The following is a 23,271-nucleotide window of genomic DNA, read 5'->3' as shown; positions in this document are numbered from 1 at the left end:
AGACCAACCATCCTCCGAGCTCAAGGAGAGATTTCTCTGATTCAATTATCGACTGTGATTTCGGCGTCCGCCCTGGTAATCAGGAAGGGAGCAATCATCAGGCAGACCTGAAAGGCCCGAAGACGCCCGGCCACTCACTTCCCACTGTTTTTAATTCTCCTCCCTGGTGCCACAGGCAGCGCTGCACTTTAAATTCATTATTCTATTATCTTCCACTATGTCCATTTTAATAAATTAGCAGAAGTTTCCAAATTTCTGTTTTCTCATCATCATCTTGAGATATTTAGTGCAGATTGATGAGGGGAAAAATGTGTTAAAAACTGTGACATTAGAATTATTTAACAAAATGTGAAAAAGACGCTCAGTAGTATCACACAGTCAGAATATAACAAACATCTTCACCCCTTTTAAATCCATACTTCTACTTTAAATGGAGTATTTGTCCATTGTGGTAAATTCTGCTTCTTCCACCCCTGTGCAGTTGCAGCTTGTCAGTTTGCAACGAGCTCTTCTCTTCAGCAGCTCCACAAAATTCACAGCAGAAACCGAGAAGCTCTTATTAAAAGGCAAATGGAGAGAGTGGGAAGCGTCGGCCGCACCGATGCCACAGCTGCTCGAACGTTTCAGCTCCAGGCCCCGAGCGAGGTCTGTCAGGACTGAGCCGCTGCTCGGCGCCTGCAGGCGTCAGGTTGGAGATATTTCAGTCGCGGTTGATAAGATAACGTGTTAAAAAGAAATATCCTCGTGGATCAGAAAATCCCTGAAGAGATGAAGAGACGCACGAGAAGCGACCGGATGTTTAAAACGTTTTCAGGTAAGAAGAGAAACCAGTAAATCTGAATAAATGCATTAGTAGTAAATTTATTGAAAAAGATACAACCAATTAGATGAATGGTTCACGGTCCAGAAATATGTAACAGAACGTACTGGAAGTGCATTTTTATAACCTTTTTTTACCCATTTATATCTTTCAAAACTTTGCACAACAGTCACTGCTTTACTAACAACATTTAAAAAGACGGGTTGGCTTCTGTTGGCAAAATGGCGAAAGGAAATTAAAAACAGGCTAACTACAGTAACTACGATTAGAAAACTGGAGATAAAATTAAACATAAAAAAACTTAAAATGTTCTCTTATTTTACAAACTATGTTCACTTGGGTAATACAAATGAAAACAAAAGTAAAAACCTTTGTCAGCACCATGTTATTTCTTTTAACTCCACTTCAGTTTAATAAATTCCTCCAAAACCGTGGCAAAATATCTGACACATTAAGATCCCCATGCGTAATAAAAAAAGATCAGCCAATTTATTCAGACTAGAAACGCCTCGTTCTTGAGGAATGGTACAACATCGTTCTATCATCTATACTCACTTGAGTAGCAAATAAAAAAATGGTTCACTTTTTTTTTACATCGTTTGAATCAACTTTCAATTTGGAACCAAGTGTGGTAGCAAATGTTGGACATCCATTCAAACACGGCAACGAAGATGAAGTGACACGGAAAAGGTGGCAACAAAATTCATTAGTTATCTGCTGATTCTGCTGGAATGGTTCATGATAAACGACCACATCGGTCAAACAAGTTAAACTCGGCTGTACGCCGAGGTTGTCTTCGCAAAAGACAACGATACGCTCATCCCGAACCCCGAAATCCTTTATCATGATTCTACGAAAAAGCCATTCAACGATGTCAATTATCTTAATCAAGACCAAACGCACAGGTCTCCTTCCTGGAAAGGATGAAATGTCAGGACTGTTTTTTGAATCGTCCCTGTGAAGTTTGCTGTGCGTGACGTCACTGCCCCCTGCTGTTACACCAGGTGGAATAAAGGAGCAGCGACTGGTTCCAGGAGTCTGTGCATCTGCTTCTCAGTGTGAGTGTCGTCTGTGGTCCATGGTCATTTAATCAGAAGTGGAGATACAGTACAAGTTCATAGATAAAAGTTCAAAGTTCTTGGTGGATGGACGCAGGTGGCGCCCTCTGTCCTGCACGTGCAGCGAGGCTTAGTGTGCGGAGGCGTCTACGAAGGACTGGGCGGGCTGTTGGAGGAGCTGGTGTCGGGCGACGCGCTCGGCTGCTGCTGCTCCTCCGGTGTGCTGTCGGCCTGCAGCGACGCCATGGCCGCCGACGAGTACTTGCACTTGGAGGAGCCGCATTCGCAGTTGAACAGTTTGCTCTTGACTTCCCAGAAGTGGTCACCGTAGTTAAATCTGCAAGGGGAGGGGGAGAAAATACAGTAAAGTCATTTAAACAGAACAAAAGCTGCCTTTCTCCAACACACAGGGTCAGAAAAAACACGGTTCTTGCATGAAACACTGAGCAGAACCACTTTCTAAATTCTAGGAGAAACCTCTGAATTGGCTGTAGAAGCATCTTAGGGCGTTTTCCTGAGGTCAGAACCAAGATTCATGTCTTTGTTGCATTTTACACATTTGAACGTCCTCGTCCTTCAAACACAAGACAGGAACAAACCCTGCGAGCTCCCTTCTCTTCTTCTATTGTTTAATCCGGTCTCAAAATCCACCCGTTTATGTGGAGCTCCACCAAAATTAAATGGCTTCTTCTTCTTGGGTCAAGTCACAAAACATCGCGGATATCGGTTCAGGGTTTTTCTGCGTTGTCCTGCTAACAGACATTAAATGACAATGAAAACCTCCTTTGAAGACGCAATCAAAAGTTGGTTACCCCAGCTCCTCTCCAGCTTTGATGTTTTCACTGGCGAAGAAGGCAATGTGTGGGAATCGAAGGTCCTGGTGCGTCGTGAACACTCGACAGGCGAACAAGTTGGGCTCGCACATGTGGTTGAGGAAGCGGCTGATGTTTCCATAGAAACGGGCGTCGATGCAGTACATGTCCTGTGGCTGGAAGGGAAACGAAGGAAAGGCTCAAACTAAAGAGCTTCAAGTGCACAGATATTTATCTAAAGAGCTTAATGTCACAGTTCTAAAGAAAAAACTAAATGGTCAAAAGTATATTTAAATATAAATACATCAACTAAAGCTCTGGATTAACAACTAGAAAATAATTTAAATATTTGTTTCTCATTAAAACCTGCAGCGGTTTCAGAAACCGTCATCCATACTTTACCTTATCGTCCAGACTGAACAGGTAGGCGTCGTTCTGCCTCATCTCGGCTTCCGCTTCGGAGATGATCTCACCGACGTACCTGCGAGGAAGCAGACGAGCGGTCAGACGCTGGAACGCTTTGGATTCTGACGCCATTTACAACACGAGCCTGGAATTAGTTTTATGTTTGAGAGGAATTCAGCTCTGAGATACTGAGCCTCGAAGATTTAACAGCTCTGTGCGTCTTCACATCTTTTCAAATATTTAACCCCAAAGGTTATTTATTAAATTAAATATCTAACAAGGGAGACGTTATTCAACACAGAGAGATGGTGAGTAAGTGGATGAGTCAGTTTAAAAAAAAAAAGATTTTATAACCCAGAACAAACTGGTTGGTTCTACTGTGTTTGCTAAAAGAAATTTGACTGACAAATCATCAGTTCCTCTAATTTATTCTGCTTTAGAAACTGGTTAGACTGGTTTTAGCTACTGTGTTGTCTGGAACGTAAACCTTTTAAATGAATGTGTTATAATATACTGTCAATAGAGATTTCTTATTTGACTGTACTTATAAAAAAGTATTTAATTGACTACAAGCTTCTAGTAGCACAATACTTAGAGTGATCACTAAACAAATAGTAAATGTTACAGTAATGAATTGTTTATGAATAGAAAAACTAAGGTGTATAATCATTAGTGTCACATTCGTTGAGCTGGTTTCTAAATACAACTGTTACTCACAGAAACTCAAACGTCTGGATTTTTAATAAAAGCTTCAGAAGACGGTCACAGCTCATTATCAGGACGGTGACTGTCACCACAGCGAAACACCTCAGTGACACTTCTGAACACGGGAGGAGGAGAAATGATAATTATGTCTCACGAGCGGCTACCATCTGGAACCAAGTGTGTGTGTGTGTGTGTGTGTGTGTGTCACAACATGTCTATTCGAGGTCACACCAAGATTTCTGAATTAAAAAGAAAACAGTAGCAGAACCCAAAGGACACAAACTGCAGCTGTTACGTTCCGATGTTTTGGTGAATCAGACGTTTTATCTTGTGAATAACTGGAAATTACACTGAGAAAAACCGAAAGACAACAAATAGGTTTAGAGATGCTCGTGTCATTGGAATATATGAACAGTGTTTCATTTGTTTCATTTGTAAAACAGGACTTACTCGCATACGAAGGTCCCCTGTGGTATGTCCTGCAGGGCGCGGACGCCCCAGCCCTTCTTACTGGTCCTGAAGAGCTGAAGTCTGCTCCTGGAGATCCACAACATCAGAAAGATTAAACACACACCTTTAGTTACCTCAGTTCTACAACTTATACAAATCGACAAAGATACCAGACTTTCTAATGCTGCTGCTGACACGTGTGTGTTGTTGTAGTTTATTTTTACCTGAGTCCATTTTGCACGACGCGGTTTTTGCAGGTTCTCCAGCAGGAACATGCGTGGTTGCACTCAAAGATGAGCGGAGGCTCCTCACGGCAGAATTCAGGGAGAAGACAACCACTCTGAACACCACACAAAAGATATCATCTTAATAGTTTGAAACTGTAGTTATTATTATTAATATACACCATGAGGACACCCTGATCACATTTAGTACTTCTGGTGTTGTCTTTAGAGGTTTGGTATAGATGGGTCTGTCACAATATCAGATTTACATGGTGGCAAAAAGATTCACAATGAAGATATTATCACTTTTTATAAAGAATTAGAAAAATAATAATAATGATCAATCAAATTAATGTGTTTTTCTCATTTTGGCAAATGAATTATGCTCAAACAATAATGATCTCATTGATCGTCATCAATCAGGATATTGCAACAGCCCTCGTGTCCCAACACTTCCAGGTTTATCTGAGTGTTTGTGTGGTAGTTTGTTGTTACCTTGTCGTACCAGCAGCGCAGGCTGAGCTGTCCACACATGCAGATACTTGCCGAACAATCCTCCTTACAAACACAGTACTGTTGAAGGGAGAAGAAGAACAACCGTCACTTCACGCTGCCAAACTGATTAAACATCTGATGAGACGGTTTCTGACTCGCCTGTAGGTGCGTTATGTTCCTGTCGATGTTCATGGGGGATGTGACACAGTTTTCAGAGATGTATTTGTAGTTGTCTGGGTACGTTTCACTGTCCACAGAGTTGACACAAGGAATAGGAACTCCCTCCTGCCCCAGAGCGATGTCACTGTAAACGGAGCGGACACTAAGGTTAGTTTTCTAAGTGCTGGAAATCGGACAAAAAGAAAAAGGGTCAAAATTGCGACGTTGTCCCATCTGAGTCAAACTGTCCCTCCAGTGGAATCCTGTACAATGTCTATCAACCTGTGAAGGATTTTCTCCTCTGCTCGACCCAGTCTGCTGTTCTTGGCGTCCCTCTCCTTCCTGTTGGCCTGCAGAGCCGCCCAGGCCTTCGAGTTGTGGCTGCAGCAGTCCGGAGGAGTTTCTCCTTCGCGGTTCTTCAGAAAAACATCTGCTCCTCGAGACAGGAAAACCCTGAGGAGAGAAAGGCCACGTGTTATTGACCATGCACACAACATCAGAGTCAGTTCTCTTGTTTTCAAGTGCATTCAAAAGCTCATTCTTTAAATTCTCTTTCAAGGAGGGTGATTTTTATCTCACGTGACACATTCCAGGCGATTCTCCCGAGCAGCGATGTGTAGCGGAGAGTCTCCGTGGATGTTGACAGCCTGCAGATCGCAGTGGGCGTTCAGCAGCAGCTCCGCGATCTCCACACTGCCGGAGAACGCTGCCCAGTGAAGGCAGATGTTTTCCTCCTAAATAAAAAGAGGAAATTACGTAAAAACCAACAATTACAAAATATTTTTCTGTAAATCACGACGGACACGGGGAGGACGGACGCTGCAGCGAACCTTGTCCCTGACGCTGATGTCGGCTCCTTTGGACAGAAGCAGCTTCACCTGGTCAGCATGTTTGTACTCAGTCGCCCAGATCATGGCCGTCCAACCTCCGTCATCCTGAGGAAGAACAATCATCAGCGATCAGCGGAGTACAGAAAAAAAAACATAAAATACACAGAAAAGCAATCTTCAATGATAATTATTTTTAAATTTGAAACAGATTCTGTCTTGTTTGTCATGATTCAATTCAATTCTTCTGCATTTTGGTTCATTATTCCTTGACAGATTAATCCAGAGTTTCATTTACCGCTTCAGATTTAAATCGGAACGTTTCTTTTCATATAAAATCCCTGAGAAAATGAAACGTAAGACGTACTGACCTGACAGTTTATGTTGATCAGTCCTGTGGAGAGAAGGTGCTCAACAATGTTGTAATGACCGGACTTGGCCGCTAGGTGGAGACACGTGAAGCCCTCAACATCCTGAGAAGAGGAGAAGGTGAAGTAACGATGAATGAAGATTAGATTTGATGTCTCACAGTCGACAGTTGACTTCTAAGAGCTATAACATCCATCACAACGTTTCTACCTTGTGCATGGCGCTGGCTCCAGCTCTCAGCAGGTACAGCACCGTCTCCATGTGGTTGTTCTCACAGGCCTCCATCAGTGGCGTCCGCTGATCGTCGTCACACATGTCCAGGTTTGCACCGGCCTGAAGCAGGACAGTGAATGTAGAGTAAACCTGCTGGTGGAGTAACTACAGGGCAGAACAGAAGGATCCTTAAGAGTCTTACCTGTACGAGCATGTGGCAGATGTCTTTGTGTCCGCCCTCAGCTGCGGCATGAAGCGGAGTGCGTTTGTTCTGAGTATCCATCTTAAAGTTGGGGTCAATGCCGTCCACTGGAAGGAAAGAGAACAGGACATAGGAACAGAAATAAGATGCTTGTAACAATTATAAGGTGCAAAGAAGATTAAATGAAAAACAGGATCTCACACGTACCCAACATGAGCAACACCCTCTTGAGTTCTCCCTGTTTGGCCGAGAGGTAAAGTTGCTTTGGGTGAAAACGCAACTTCTTGGGCCTGATCAAAACAAACACAGGGGAAAAAAAATCTTAATGGATCCGATTTTTGATCGTTCAGATGGATGAAGTTTAAGTTCTTGTGGCAGAACTCACTTCTCAGTGTCGAGAGCGACCAGGATGCTCTCCAGAGTTTCTCGCGGTGGTCCTTGAGGAACTGTCGGCGAAGCGGTTGTTCCCACACTGGCCTGAAGCGTCGCAGTCCTGGACGACCCAGGAACGGCGGAGGTGTCGAGGGGGTGTGCCGAACGAACAGAAAAGGAGCTGTCGGCCCGGCCGCCGGCCTCCGCCCCGACCGAGACACGAGTGGAGCTGGAGAACAGACGAGAAAATACTTCAGCGATGTGGTCCACACATCATTTATCTCCGATGCTAATTATAAAGAAAAGAGAGCAGGATTCTTTAGTAAATGTTCTATAGGGACAATACACAAAGGTTTCTACCTTTACACTGTGTATGCATATTCACCTGTAGACTACTGTAGCTAGTTGCTTTCGATTATCGTTTCAGGTAACTTCCCGTCTATTCTGACGCCACAGTCAGTAGTTTACCTGCCAGTGGTGGTGTCTGCTCGCCCCTCGGTGGCCCCGGGTGTGGCAGGTCCGTGTGCGAGCGCGGTGGGCACGGTGGAGGTGGTGTCCGCCTTGGCGATGGTGACCTCCTTGGCCTTGCTGGCCTCCTCTCCACAGTGAGGGCAGAAGCTCTGACCTTTCAGCACCGAGGCACAAGCGCGATGGAACCGGTGAGAGATGCTGACGTCTGGTTGGCACTCCATGAATGTCCCCTGCTCGGTCAACAACACAATGGATTATCACTCTGTGTTCAGGTGTGGAGTAATGTTTTGTATAATTTGGCCTGAAACCAATCCAGCGACTACTCACAGCTCTGCAGAAGAAGCCGCAGCCCGGGCAGCACTGGTGCTTCACCATGCCGTTGCGGTGGTCTTCGCACAGAACCAGCAGCTGAACAGAATTGGACGGACGCATCATCTCGTGTTTCAGTACGGCACTTTGGCACCGGCTCAGCTGTCCGTCCACGCTCTCTGTGGCCATGCACTTCCTATCGGCCAGGATGAGGATCTCTCGACTCTTGGGCGTCTCCATGCGGCAGCTGCAGAGCGGAAGCTCCTGAGACTCCTCGACCGCCGACCCTACAACGACAGAAGACAGTGAAGACAAGGGACTGTCGAGTTAACCTCGATATTGGTTTAACTCAGTGTCAGTTAAAGAAGGGATTTGAACTTTGTGGGAACGAGTGATGTCCAGTAACGTCACTTTTTCAATTGTTCCCCCCAAAAAACTGAAATCAGCCAAGATGAGTTTTCACAATATCAGTGTGAGTAATGAAATAAAACATAAATTCAGTAAGATTATCAGGCAGTAAACACTTCAGCTACTTTTTCGGTTGCTTTACATGCTAACATACCCAAATTAACGCTTTCTTGCGGTTATTGATGGAACCACCAAAAATGTTAAATAAAGTTAAAAGAATGTTAAGAAGATGAGGAAGGGTTAACTCTTTATAATTATTAAGAGCACGTTCAATCTTTTTCTCCCGTCACCTTTATTCTGTGCCGGAGCCACCAGCTCCTGGGGTTTGCTGACGCTGAGGGAATCTGGAGGGACGATCTGCGTGTATTCCTTTCCTTCACCTGCCAGGGCCGGAGCTGAAGCCTGAGGATGAACCACCAGCTCCAGTTCTGAGTGGAAGAGCAGCGAGCGGTGAGACAAACTGAAGATACAGCCTGAGCCAAATATGCTATCGTTCAATCTGATCGGACACTGACATGCAACCAGAAAAACCAGTCTGTTAGAGTAATTAGCATCTCGAATGTTTTCATTGTGGATCGAGGTGTTGAGGTGATTTGATTGTGGGTGAATGGCTGAGCATTTAATAGTTCAAAATATGTTTGATGTTACTGTCTGGATTAAAACCAAAAACAACCAGCTGCCACATTTGTAGAGAACTTAAGAATCCACCGTGTCAAGTTTATTAAAGAACAATTATAACATGGACCTTTGGCACCAGGTTTAAATAAAGTTTAGTGCAATATGAACAATAGGGAATACAAATAGCCTTTGTTGTTGTTGTTGTGACGGGACGGCGTTCACCTTTGGCCTTTAATCTCCTCTTCCGTTTCCTGGACGGCCGGAGCCACGCGCTGTCTCCTTTCGTTTTCTTTTTCAACTTCTTCTTCAGACCCGACTCGGTGCTCTGAGGCAGAAAGACGCGGTCAATTCACAGCGATGATTTCAGCGGCACAGAGAAAGTAATTCAATAACAAGGGCAGAACATTTCAGCTGCACTCACTTCCCGTCGTTTTCTTTCAAAAGAGGTGGAATGAGAGGAGATCTAATGCTCTGATGTGGTTAAAGGTGGAGTAATGGTGGCGAGTGGCTCTTACCATGTCGGACTCTGTGCCCTCCTCCTCTCCCTCTTCTTCTCCAGACTCTTCAGACTCCTGCTCATCTCCAACCTCCACCCCAAAAACAAAAACCACCAGCATTCAAAACATCACCTGAGAAACGCTTGCAGGTTAAAATACATGAATTACACATCTATTTAAAGACACTGCCGTTGCCCACATATCCACTCAGAAGTCTCAAGTGTCTGATGTTCCAACCTGGGAGATGGGTTCAGATGTTTCCTGAACACTGACGGGTCCTCCTGACATCTGCGGTCCCTCCTCTTCCTCAGACTCCACCTCCTCCGACTCTTCCTCCTCAGACGCGTTTTCTACCTTCTCCCCATTTATGATAACTGCCTCTTTAGTCTGTGCGATAAGAAAGGATTTTAAATGGTCACCGCAAACACTTTCATTTACTTTCACTAAGCCGAAGAAAATGTGGCTGTGGAACAAAACGTCTTTATTACCTCCACCACAAAGTGCATGTTTTGACCTCTGTCTATTTGTTTGTTGGTTGTTTTTGTGTCAGGATTACAAATAAAACACTGAATGAATCTCTACGAAACTCGGTGGAAGGATGGGACAGAACTCAGTAAATCTTGGCCGAGTGGTAAATTAATGTTTGGGTGTTTTTAGGAGAACAGACCTGTGGGATCTTCGCCGATTGTTGTAGGTCCTTAAACATTTCTAGCACGGTTCTCTGCTTAAGCACTTTGGTTTTCTTCTTGGGAACCAGGCTGTACGTTCCCATCCTCCTCTTTTTCTTGCGGGATGACAGCCCTCCTGAGAACGAGCCTGTCGTGTGAGAAGACAAACAACACATTTACACTGTGGGTGAAGTCAGTATTTCTACAGTAGATCAGTAATCGTCACTGGACCCTGTCTGACCTAGTTGGAGCTTGGCGGGGGCCGGAGCAGCTGGAGTTGGTGGAGGTGCTGGTGAGGAGGATGACGTGGTTTGTGCAGAAGCTGGCGTTTCTGGTGGACTCTGAGGTAGATGGTTCTGAGAGGGCTGCTGCGAGGGTTTCTGCACATCAGGTGCAACGTTAGTCTCCATTTTCTCGACTGTGGCACTTTTCGCTTCTCTTAATTCCCTGTTCAGAAGCTGTAAGTGAGAAGAAGCAAAAACCCTTAGGATGACGGTTTTGGGATTAGACACAAACTACCCAGACTATTTTCAAAAAGCAGAACACAATATCAAATCTCAGTTACATTTTTCAGTCACAAGGGTTTGATTACTCAACAACAAGGTTGATTCTCAAAAGTCCATAACTGTCGGGCTGTAGAAAACACTGTGGTCACTCTGTGTCTACTCATCCACATTCAAACGTAGTTTTATGATAAATTTAATAAATGGTTGATTCTGGCAGCTCATCAACAAAGTAGTGCATTGATATTTTGCATGTGACTAAATATGCACTGATCACTAACTGCTGTTCTACAACATTGTAAAGAATTACTGATGTGACGTCACTTCAGATCCGTCACGATATTTCTGCAACGACTGAAAAAAACCAAAGACCAAACTTCCTGTGGCCTCGATGAGATTATAAATGAAAACATTTCTCTATGACCTATATTAAAGGAGATATAACCAGTCAAATCAGTGTCCCCCACAGAAAGTTCAAACTTGGTCCGAGACATTACATTCTGGTTCCATACGCTTCTCATGTGACCAACTAGGAACCAGGTTGGTGTGGTGCCAAGCTAAATATTTCCCCGTGTTCATAACGTTTACCTTTTGTGCCGGGCTGACAGCAGGCCTGGACATGGTCTTGCGTGCTCTGTGTATTGTGACGGGTGCAGGAGATGGCGCTGTGCCATTTTTAGTGTCCGATATACCCTGTCCCGACGTAGTCCCTGTACTGGGGTCAGTCCGTAATGCACTCGAAGTCTGTGCACTCCCTGATGCCGAGGCAGGTTTGGCCGCGTGTCCCCCTGCTGATGTGCCCGAGGACAACCAGCTAGTCCTGTGAGGGGAAGCTCCCAAACCTGGCATCGCTGCAGAGCTGCCGTCCTGCTGCTGCTGCTTAGTGAGAATGAATCCATTGCTTCCAGTAACAGAAGCGTGCGGTGGCTCCAGGTCCATCATCCCATTTTCATTTATCAACAGTAAAGTCTTGCTGCTGCCTGTCGCGGAGCCGTGTGTCGGGCTCTTGTGCCTCGTGTCGTCACATTCGATGCCGTTGAGCATTGCCTCTGCTGCAGGGGAGGAGGCCAGTCTGGCTGCTACCTCTTTGTCTCCGTCTGTGGACCAAGAGAATCAAAGACATGATTATAATTACAATGTGAATTCACCCCAAAAAATAAATTGGTTTCAGGTTTAAGTTGTACAATACCTGACTTTTCCTCTCCGTTACTTGCTGGATCGAGTCCCTCTTTCTTTGCAGACGCACCTTTGTCCACGCTGCTCTTGGCTAGACCAGCCGGCTGATGAAAAACAAAAGATGTATGTGTTTTATTTTCATTATTAATTATTGTGTTGATGACTGTTTTCTACAGTTAGTTGCTTTGTATGTAAAGCATAGGTCTTCATAGGTTTCCTAAGTCGAGGGTAGTCTCTGTAAAGTGCCTGGTTTATTCGCCCAACAATCTAAAACCTAAAGATATGCCATTTACAATTCCAGTGCTGAAACAATTAATCAATTCGTCAATTGGCAATTTTAATAGCCAATTAAGTCCTGAGGTCATTTATCAAACAACACTTTCTAGTCTTAGCTTCTCCAATGTGACGATTTGATGCTTTTCTCAGGTTGATTTTGCTGTAAACTGAGTGTTTTGGGGTTTTAGTTTGCAGTCGTACGATAAATAAAACAATGTATGTCATGTAACTCCTCTTAATAATTCATTTTCAAGGTTTTTGATTGTTGCTGTAATGAGATTTTTCAAGGACTTGTTTGGTGAAATGTGATTAAAATTAGGATTTAGTGTCAAAATATATTTTGAGATCAATCGTCCTATTTACCTATGACTTTCTTTTTTATGTTCAAAAGAAAATGACCTTGTTACTGCCTATTTAAAATCACCACGTTTGAAACCACGATTTCCTGAGAAGGACCCATTTGAGAAGCTGAGACCAGAAAACATTTGGCATTTCTGCTTGAAAAAGAATGAACGTTCTAACAAAATGTATGTTGGTTCCCTTTTCTGATTACTTCCAAACCGACCGTGATCTTACTTTCATTCCTGTCAGGCTAATCTTCTGTGCTTGTGCTTTTCGGTAACGTGTCACAAGATTAAAGAGTAGGCCAAGAGAACGAGGGCGAACCTCCAGCCAATCGGAGGAGCAGGAGATGTCTGCTGCAACCTCAAAAGAAATTTCAACCACCCACGGACTGTTCTTACACAGGAGGGAGCAGCTGAAGAGGCAACACCAGGAAATGGGTCTTTATTCAGAGCAGGCCATCGACCTCATGCTCACACTGGAAACAATGTGCCCAAAGGAAACAAAAGAGCCCCGAGAGAAAAACTTCATGAAGCCGCTTTTGTTTTCTTTTCGGTGCAACTTAACGTAAAAAATACGTCTTTGTCCCTAAACACTCAGGGACCAGTGTAATGTCAAAGGAAATGGACCCAGGCCAGTTTGTCCCTAAAGAGCAGCACAACCACTCCACTCTCCTCAGCCGAGTGCGAGTCTCGTACCCAGCAGAATAAAGGTGAATGTACAGTCACATATCTCGATTGTCTGAAAGCAGAGGAAACACAATTTTTCCTACAACGAGCCCAATCACAACACCTACAAGTCACAGAGAAAACCGGATCAGCCAGTTAAATGCTCTCCTCCGAGGACGCTCACAGTCGAATCCTCTAACCAAACAGAGAGCATCTGTCCTGAAACCTGCAAACAACCGAGGCCCCAACTGAAAGAGCCATGAGGACAGACGTGCACGTGCTCCCGGGGCCCGGAATCGAACACCAACCTGCACCTCGTAAAACAGCAACAAGGTCAGGCCAAGAATCGGCCTGAGAGCTGAATATCTGAGGGTGTCTTGCAAAGAACATCTATGAGGACAATCCTGTGGTGATGATGATCTCAAGGAATCTAGTGAGCACGTGTGAAGGTGAAGAGGAGAACAATCCTTCAGTTCCTTGTTTCCATGGATTGAGAAAAGCCAGTTGCATACAAAAAAAAACACACACACATAAGCACCATCCCTCCCCCTAGTGGTGGAAAGTGGAACATGCACATTGGAGACAGAAGGGAGAGGGGGGGAAGGGAGACAGAGAAGGCTGTCTGCAGATCTCCGCCATTTCGCAACCAGATTGTTTACAGACACGACGTGGCCATTGCAGCAGTTTTCCACTAGATGGGGAAGGTAGGGATTTGGAGGCTGGTGGATGGGGATTTGGGTGCAGCTGAATGAGGCTCCAACATGAAGCCAAGGCAATGAGAAGAGCCTCTATTTAAATAAAGATGTTAGAAGAGGCCCAAGCTTCAGCCGTGACTGCAAAAGTAAAACTCTGATGGTTCAAATGTCAGATCGGACCTTTTTATGAAACTGCAAATAGAAAGAAAAAAAATAATTCTAAAGCTATAAAATGTTCACGGTTCAATCATTCACTGTCCTAACCAACATAATCTGGACCTGGTGTGTGAAAAGGCCCGACATCCGTTCTAATGTGTCCTATCTTTAGATTTATTGCGAGAGGGCTGAAGAGCACTTCAGAGCCACCTAAACACAAAGCAAAAACACATTGCACAATCAGCTGCGCACGCTGCTAGCAACGAGCTGACACCCCGATGATTAAGTACACAAATGCTTTTCACGCAGCCTTAGAAAACAAAGGATGGATTTCCATCTCACATTTTTTCCATCTCTGACCCCTGTATAGTGAGGCAGCATCTGGTCGTGGGGCCTCACCTACGGGCTGTGAATGTTTCCACAAGGCCTGAAGAGGTGAAACTATCCAGGATCTCACAAGAACAAAGCAAAGATTGAGGAAAAGTTGGCAAAATATCTGCTTTTGTGCAGCAGGAGGTTTTAGTTTGTTGTCCTATCTAGTACTCTTAAGTATTTAGATCTTAATTTTAAAAGACCACGAGTTTAAGAGTGTGTCATGACAAGGCGATTATCTCACCTCAAATATTAACAACCTTAGTCCAAAAGGAAACAGCTCTTCTACCAGGATACCAACCTTCCTCTTCCCCCTCGTTTCCTGTCACTTCTCTGCTGTCCAATCTCCAAATAAAGAGAAAAAGTGGCCAATATATAAGCCCCTTTAAATAATCCCCAGGAATATGCCAATGATTTACCTGCAACTGTAAACTAACAGATAATGAGAAGGATTGTATGACCCTGAGTCAGAGAGCGGCAGCTGGTAAACAGCAGCCGAACTATCGTCCTTTAGATTGATTAGCACTCACAAGAGTCTTGTGTTTCAGTATATTCCTGATCTCACAGCCAAGGCTGCACAAGCCCCAGGAGCGTCAATATAACACAACCATGAGGAATACATGAGCAAAGAGGTGGAGGGATAGAAGAAAAGATAAGACAGAAGAAGATCTACTGACAAGGTAGCTTCCAGATCTTCAGGACATTAGACCTCAATCTTCCTCATATAGACCTCATATCGAGAATGGCATCACATTTCCTGTGCTGTATATCAGTTGTGCTATTCCCTGACATCTCACTCGCAGCAGCACTGCTACCACTCCTCCTCCTCAAGTCCTCGGTTTCAGGAATCCAGAGCCGTCCCTGTTGCAGATAAAGCTGCAGCAACTGAGAAGCAAATCTAACACACTGAGAAATCCTCTCATTAAGAAGACATTAGTAGCTCGGACCAATTGTAAAAAGGACCTGGGAAACGAGACCATGCATCTCCTCAGACCATCGAACCCAACCAAGGGTCAAGAGTATACAGCCAACATGTCTTTTCCCTTGTTTGCCTCCAGGAAGCATCATACCTGCTTTCTTCTCATGGCCTCCATTGAGAAGAAGAAGGCGTCAGAGGGAGTGGGTGTTAGAGAGAGAGAGAGAGAGAGCGAGGGAGAGAGAGAGAGCGAGAGAGAGTATAAGTGCGTTCGAGAGAGAGCGAGGGAGGAAAGGGGGGGCGGACGGGGAGAGGTAGAGAGAGAGAGAGAGAGAGAACGCGCCGAACAGATTGTTCCTCTTTTTCCTTTTTCTTTCCCCCGCATGCACATTCACCTCGTCGGTCATGTGACCTGGTGGCTCCCTCTGTCGGCCCTCTTCTTCAGAGGGTCTCCACAGAGCATGCTCAGTCGCTTCAAACAGCTACACCACTCCATGTCTGCAAAATGGAAGGCCTCATTGCCAACGAAGAGATCCACTGGAGCAGAGGCACCACACAAATGCTGCACATCCGTCCAACCCAATGTTTTTAATCTCAAACAGAATCCCTCGCTAATTTCTGTCATCCTGTTTCTCCAGATTGTAAAGATCGCTTCTGCTGCTTCTTCTACCCCTTTGTGAAAAGGCCTCTAAGCCCGTGTGCTGGCCCAGTGACGAGCACCTCGGGAAGGTACAAAAATAATAATAACGGTCAAAGTAGAAAGAGATAACAGCCCTAGAAGCATATCAGATGTCTGTCAGGTTCCTGACAAGTCGAACGTTGTCCGTTGCAGACGTTAGGCCTCATCCAAACCTCTCAACAGGAGAGTCTTTTGTCTCTGCCGAGCCTGAGGCCAATGAAGTCAGCAAAACGCAACGCTGCCAGGCCATGCAACTCATAATAAGTCACAGAAATGAAGTAACAGACCGAGCTGCCACTGGAGGAAAAGCCTTTGTTCTTCATGTGGTCTGTCCTGTTCTCATTTGGTCTATGATCAAGTTCCTTTTCATGCTGGTTCTTAATTAGGGCCTTACAACTACAGATTAGTTTAATTATACTAATCATATTAATCTGTTTGTTACTTTTCATGACTCGTTTAGTCAAAAAAATATCATGGAATAGCAGAATTGCCCATCAAAGGTTCACAGAACTCACTGTGATCTCTGTCCGAAAGTCATAATCAGATTATATAAATGAGCACCAAGAAGCAAATCCTCACATTTGACATTTGAGGAGCCAGGGGCAGCAAATATCTGCAGAGTACAGATGTCGCGGCTTATCCTGTTTCACAATTTAACAACGATGAACAACCTGAGCTGAGGTTTATCAACTTTCAGGGACTAATGCATAAAAAAAGAACGGAATTAGTTTCTTCCCTCCAAAAAATGTCATCGTTTAAGAAAATAAAAACATGGAGAATTTGTCAGAGGTAAAGGCCAACAGGGCGGGGAAAGAAATACTCAGTGCAGTTTAACAGGAACAGATTATTGTCTATGCAAAACCCACAAGGCACAAAGAGACACCACCCCTGAGCCAAGAATAAATCAAACTAATGACAAAGCTTCGACCTGTACACAACAAAAGCTTGTGGTGGTGAATCTGAAGCTCTTTAATCTGAAACTCGTTTCTAAAAACATTACAATAATTTTTTTTTACTTTCTATTTGAAATGCGATCATTCATTGGAACGTGTGGGGGGGGGCATTCTAGAAATGCATCAATCCCTCTGAAGCAGTTTGACTCCTCATTCAGCAGAGGGGTCGTCATTATCGGCATATTTCGTGGTAAAGTAAGACAGTAATGACTTGCTGTGAAAATGGAGGAAGCTAGCAAGCAACGCCATCCTGAGCGGACACCAAAGAATCTGAGAAGCGGAGTGTGGAAGTGTTTTGGGTTTTACACCGTGGACGTAGACGGCAAAGTAAAGCTGCTTCCAGACATGTAGTCTAGAGCCAATTCTATCGGATTTGACCAAGAGGTTATGTCTGAAAACGGGTAAAGAAACAAATGTTACACTGTCCCCAGGAGCTGTGGTAGTGGTCTATTCCAACTGATCAAAGAAATATGCAGAATTAAGTCTGTACGTCAACTTAAACTTCCGTCCAATCTCATCTACGATAGATAGCATCCTTTAGTCATAGTTTTTCTAGATGTAGCATGAATGTACTATAAGCAATTGGACGTATCTGCAAAATCGGCGAATATACAGTTTTGTGTCCATCGCATGTCAGACACGTAATCAACACCCCCACTAGCTTGCTGTGAATTTTCCAGAAATGTTCCTGCTGTATCTTCACATGGGCTCACACTGACATTTTACTAGGAGACTGGCAGGGAAAGTTCCAGAACATTTCAGGAAAATATCTGGACGTCAGTGCTCGTCTGACAGTAGTTTAAGAGGCTGAAACACTATTAAACACATTTGCTGTGTGAACGGGACTTTCCCTCACAGAACTGAAGAGTCGGTGATGTTTTCTCCTTCAAGGCCTGAAAAGAACACCTGAAACTTCACATCACGTAACAATCCATCACACATTTTGGTTGAGGAGATATCAACAACTGTCTCAACAAAGTGAAGCAATATCTCCCTCACAGTCCTCACAATATTACTCAATCATTTTGGCATCTTCTTCTCTAGAAGCATAACCAGGTCAAAACCACTTTGGTCAATGATTAAAAAAAAAAAACTATATCTTTTCCAAAAGCTTCCTCAAAAGACAAAAAAGCCCATGTCATGCCACTCTAGTAGTTCACCTAGAAAAACACGTACCACACGTCAAGCCTCAGTGCTTACAGCCCAGGTTCGGTTCCAGCCCACCGCTTCCTTGGGAAGTCGTATTCACATGCTTCGAGCGCCATTTTGTACGTGTACAACGGTTATAGATGACCAGTTCTCCATGAAAAGCGTCTTTGAATAGTCAACCGGATAACCTTTCCTCTAGCGCCACCATCAGGCCAAGATTTCCCAAAATCCAACACTTCAATTTATTATTTTCAGCTAAGCAGAAAAAAAGCCAACAATCCTTCCTCTCGAGGGGATTCACAGACAACCCCATTGTCAAAAATATCTTTGTTCAATGCGGATATGTTGCACTTTTATTTTCCGCCTTCTCTGTTACAAGGTGTGAAGGCAGAACGGCGAGCCTTGATGTTCTGCCTTCACGCCTGCAGCGGACGTGTCACCGACCTTAATCAATGTCTATGTAAAAAGTTAAAGAGCACGAATGACGTCACTGTTCTGTTGCATGAAACAAAGGAGAAAGAGCGGAGGCTGAGGTATCAGTTGAAATGAATGTTCAACATCAGGAAATAAAAAACTCTGTACGTCATAATACAAAGCAGCGGCCCTGCAGATCCTATTACCTCACGTCAAGCTGAAAATATACCTAACACAATAATTATCGGTATGGTTAATTATGTCATCTGCGTTTAACAGTTCACACATCACGTTTTCTGTGATTGGGCTGTTAATGTGCCAGTTGCTACCAGTCTGGACATGAAAATAAATACTGTTCAGACTAAGGCGTGAGGTAATTGGGTTCCCACCTTCTTATTCATTTTAAGGAGAGAGATCGATAAACCCTCGATGGTTGGCACACATCACCGATTGATTCAAGTAAACTGCAGGGTTTGACACATTCTTGAGCCCCAGGTGTGGAAGCTCTCGTCAGCAAGATGCAGCGACAGCAGTGAAGCATGTCGCTCGAAGATGAGGGAACATTGCAAGTATGCATGATTGTATGAACTGAAAAATACAGGAGATGTGATTGTAATTCCCCCGGAGCCTAATGTAAAATGTGACAAGTGTTTATTTTATCCCCACAACCACCGATTGGTTGGTTTATTTGCTTGGAAGAAAGAAGCCTGAAGCAATTGAACCACGACCAAAATAATTACTGGTTAATTTTCTTTTCCATCAAATATTCAAATTCAGCTCCAGATTAATCCATTCATTCATAACAAGAGTGAAAAACCTACAGACAATAAATATACACACAAACACAAGACAACAGCGTTGCACTGAGATTTTAAACTTGAAAATGATAAAAACCAAAATGATCAGCACATCCAGACGACACTGAGGGCAATAAAACAATATCAGTATTTTCGCAATATAACAAAGGATCAGTATATGTCAAAAATAATGTTTGCATCATGTAAGCACAGTGAGGTGTAACACATGATTAATCCACCTCAGGTTTGTAAAATGTTTCCTTGTTTATCAAGTGTTTATCAGCCTTGAGTCTTCAATCCGTGTTTCCAATATGTCAGCGTGGATTATGATTACAACTACATTGTTTAGATATACAACACCTGACATATTGGCAACACCTCCATCTTTACAACGGTCCCTGCTGTTCCCTTCAGCTCTGTCAAACTTTTTCAAACTTGAAACTTCGATAGACTTTTATGTTAGACGCTGTCCTCTCTCGTCAATATTGCATATTTTGTTGATGTGCTTTCTTTGGTAGTTTTTCCCTCACGCTTGTGGAAGGTTACGGGGGCAGAGGATAACACATCTTGTTAGACCCTATGACACAAATTGTGATTTGTGAACATGGGCTACACAAATAAAAATGTGATTGACATACATCTTGATAAATATCAATACCTTCCCAGTCACTTCTGGCTTCATCCTCCAGCCCTAGTTCACCGTAATGCATCAATGTCTCAAACGCATCAACAGGACAAAGTTGTGGCAGCAGAGCTTCACAGTTGTGATCCACTTTACTCCCACAACTATGTTAGAGCGACCCCTGCAGAACAAGCATGCATCTCATCTCTCCATAAGAAAGAAAGAAGGACAGACTGAAGCCGGGACACATTTGCACATCTCTGTGTTGTTGTGCCCGGGCAACGAAAGTCACATCTGTCTGTCGGTACTGGTGCAAACCTGCAAAAACAATGCAACATGTCACAGGCTGGTTTGCAGCGACTCGGAGCCGCGACAATACCCCACGAACAGCTAAACAAAGCCGGGCCTGCAGCAGGAGGATAGACCCTCGCTGCTGGAGGGGTGCACGGTGGAGAAATGACAGTGTCCGGAGCAGGAGAGCCGGTGTGAGAAGTGGCGCCATATGTTTACAGTGGGAGCTTGTGAGCAGCGCTGCCTGCATTTGACTGCATAATTTATCACGGAGCTAACACGCTGCACAGCCCGGAGAGGACAACACAGAGACCCGGGCATGACGCCGTGTTGTCCCGCATCACACGCACACGCCAGCCCCCGTCGTTTAAACACAACCATCAACCAAAACATCCGCTTTTTGGGGCGATTTTTTGGGGGGAAAGTGTGCACAGCCTGCTAGCTAGCGCGGCAGCTAGCTGCTAGCTAAGCAGCGATGTGGAGATTAGCCATCGGTGAGCGGTTGACACACAGCGCGGCAGAAACGATGAGCAAACACGGGTAAAAGGACAACGCGTGCATGTGTGTGTTGGGGTTTATTATCCGCTAAAGCAGAAGCGGGGACGGGGACGTGAGCCGGGAACGTGTGTGACGGAGCCCCGGAGAGGAGCCGCCAACGCGCCCGCACGGATCATTCATGTTCCGGGGCGCAGCATCTTCCTGCCCTCCCGGTCCGACACAAAAGCAGGAGGCTCCGGTGGCGGCCAGCGGGGAATTCACGACCCTCCGCCGGCTCGACACCGAACACTCGCCGGTGGGTAAGAGGGGGCACGGGCTGCCGGCGAGACGCGCGGTCCCCGGGGCCCGGAACACGGTGTGAAAGTAAAAGAAGGTGGCCGCGGGTCCGGCTCACACACTCACCTCCGTCCCGACCGAAGCCATGGTGCTGCACACAAACCCCGCCCACCCGACACTACGTCACACTTATTCATTAACTGAGGGTGTCATACCTGGAGGGACGAGCATCAATAACCAATAATCATAACCATAATAATAATGATAACAATAGTAATAACAGCAGCAATGATAATAACAACAGTAATAAGAACAATAATAGTCATAATAATCCTCAGATTCTGAAACACACGGAACTGTGTAATAACAGAAAACTGTAACTTTATTTATATAGCTCCTTTCAAAACACAGTGACAAGTTGCTTTACAAGTTAAAAAAAATTAAAAATTGAAGGCAAACCAAAGGAAACCATTAAAAAGCAAACAATAAGAAAGCAATATGAAGATCATGGAGCAATTAAGCATAGATACATGATGTTCTAATGTTCTAAATGTTAAAAAGAAGATAAAATAAACATAAAATAAACGGTAAGATCAGAACTGGAGAAAGCTCACCTATGAAAATGTGTCTTTAAGAGAGATTTAAAAGAGAAGTATAGTTTGCCAACTTTTCAGGGAGATGTCAAATTTACTGACAGATTTTTCAATACAATTCTACTGTGGAACTAATAAATGATTATCTAATGTTATCTGTACAACCTGAAATGTTAACAATAATTATGGTAATAATGACGGTATTGTAATTCCAATTGAAATATAACACAAACACCAACTTCCTTATCATATTAAGTACAGTGATGGTATAAGCTGTACATACGATACATACAGACATACTTTAAACACATGTTCACTACACATATACAAAATACATATGCAGCTGTGATATAGCTTCACATGTCCAAATTACTTTGAGTGGAATAGAATTAACCTTTCTAAATGTGGTGGGAGAGCAAATTATGTAATGCAAAACATAAAGACAGCAGATAAATTAATACAACATCATTTAAAAGTAAAGAAAATTATGAAAGAAACATGGGTAATAGCAAAAATAATTATAAATAGCCATTGAGTAAAAGTACATTTTGAGAGAGAAGTGTGTGATGTAAAAGTAAATAATGTAAGTAAATAATATAAGTAAAATACAAATAAATAATGTACGTAAATAATGTTAGTAAAAAATATAAGTAAATGTTATTTTGTCCCAGTAGTTTCGGGACGTCGCCAGTAGAGGGGGCTAGAGGAACAAAGCAGCAGGATCCAGAAGACGACGAAGCCTCCTGTACGGCCTCTGATTGGCTGAGGTTCAGGCGGGTCTTAGGGGTAAAAAACATCACATCCGGCGGTTGCTTAGGTTCAGTTGCCCGGGAAACCGCCGTGTACGTCGCAAATAAAAATACTTATTAATCAACAGTCGCTGAGCATCATGGGAGCTGGTTTGGTGTAATTATCACCACTTAGTTTAATATTGTAGAAGAAGATGTTTCTGTTCCCGGTGTTTTCTCAATGCAGCCACATCCACTTCCTTTATTCACCCCCATGACACTGAGGTGCGAGCTGAGATCTACTTTCTTCTTTTAACCAAAACACACAATCAACTCTCAGGAAACTGACCTGAGAGAAAACACGTTTACATACATGTGGAATTAATTTACCAGAAAAACCCTGAACCAGCAGAGACATCAGGTTCCTACAGTTCATTCACCTCTGTAGTAATTTCACAAGTTTTTACTGTAAAGACTTGTATCATACTACAACTGCTGCTACCTTAACCTGCTATTTACTACATCCAACTGTTCATCCTTCTCCAATTACACCAACAATGTTCAATTCCTATACTTCAGGGACACAAGTGGTCCTGAGGAGGGCTAGAAACTGAATAACCTCTCCCTTCCCTTCCAGGAGGAATCTGGGAATAAAAGTCTGCCCAAATTTAGAGTAAATGGTACAAAGCCTTCAAAATGGCAATGTCCAGGTATGCCAAGACAGGGAAATTGTCCCAACAATTTCATAAACGTAATGATCACCAGCCTACAAGAAATAAACTCACAATAAACTGAGAGGAGGAGGAACCGTTGCCGCCTCAGGAGAAGTATTAGTATATAAGTTAGGAATAAACTCTCAAGACAAGCTCCCTTACAGTACTCCAAATAAAATAAAAGAATTGCGATATGGATACTATGAGACAGCAAGGCCCCATTACAACCCAGCACCTTAACTGTGTTTTAGGAGGTATGGGAAGGACTCACTAGGAGTCTTCCGCCACAAACAGCGGATTGAACATTGTGAAACACTAGGAAGTTAGACGCTCACAAGCCGAGGACTGTGCCAGGACTGGCCCAGTGTAACA

At 43.9% G+C, this 23,271-nt stretch overlaps 1 protein-coding gene across 2 annotated transcripts; it reads right to left on the bottom strand.

The window, feature by feature from the left end:
* Positions 1–841: 841 nt before the first annotated feature.
* On the bottom strand, positions 842–21,044 carry ehmt1b (euchromatic histone-lysine N-methyltransferase 1b). 2 transcript variants are annotated; one of them, XM_047344390.1, is made up of 26 exons: positions 20,992–21,044; positions 11,775–11,865; positions 11,174–11,682; positions 10,324–10,540; positions 10,082–10,230; positions 9,652–9,801; positions 9,433–9,504; positions 9,140–9,242; positions 8,590–8,727; positions 7,910–8,178; positions 7,580–7,812; positions 7,125–7,340; positions 6,947–7,029; positions 6,740–6,846; positions 6,535–6,657; positions 6,327–6,428; positions 5,959–6,063; positions 5,708–5,862; positions 5,411–5,581; positions 5,129–5,273; positions 4,970–5,047; positions 4,475–4,590; positions 4,251–4,337; positions 3,093–3,171; positions 2,691–2,866; positions 842–2,215 (listed from the first exon to the last, which is right to left on the bottom strand). In XM_047344390.1, exons 1-26 carry the CDS (start codon positions 21,010–21,012, stop codon positions 2,026–2,028), a joined length of 3,885 nt encoding a protein of 1,294 aa, XP_047200346.1. In that variant the 5' UTR covers positions 21,013–21,044; the 3' UTR covers positions 842–2,025. The 2 variants fall into 2 exon arrangements, with proteins under 2 accessions (XP_047200346.1, XP_035040196.2); XM_035184305.2 differs by lacking the exon at positions 20,992–21,044 and adding an exon at positions 15,341–15,449.
* Between the last annotated feature and the right edge of the window lie 2,227 nt (positions 21,045–23,271).

The sequence above is a fragment of the Hippoglossus stenolepis genome, chromosome 18, assembly GCF_022539355.2.
Source record: "Hippoglossus stenolepis isolate QCI-W04-F060 chromosome 18, HSTE1.2, whole genome shotgun sequence".
In the NCBI taxonomy this organism is placed as follows: domain Eukaryota; kingdom Metazoa; phylum Chordata; class Actinopteri; order Pleuronectiformes; family Pleuronectidae; genus Hippoglossus; species Hippoglossus stenolepis.
Note: the sequence above shows the minus strand (reverse complement) of the source record. Positions and strands in the feature narration are given on the sequence as shown.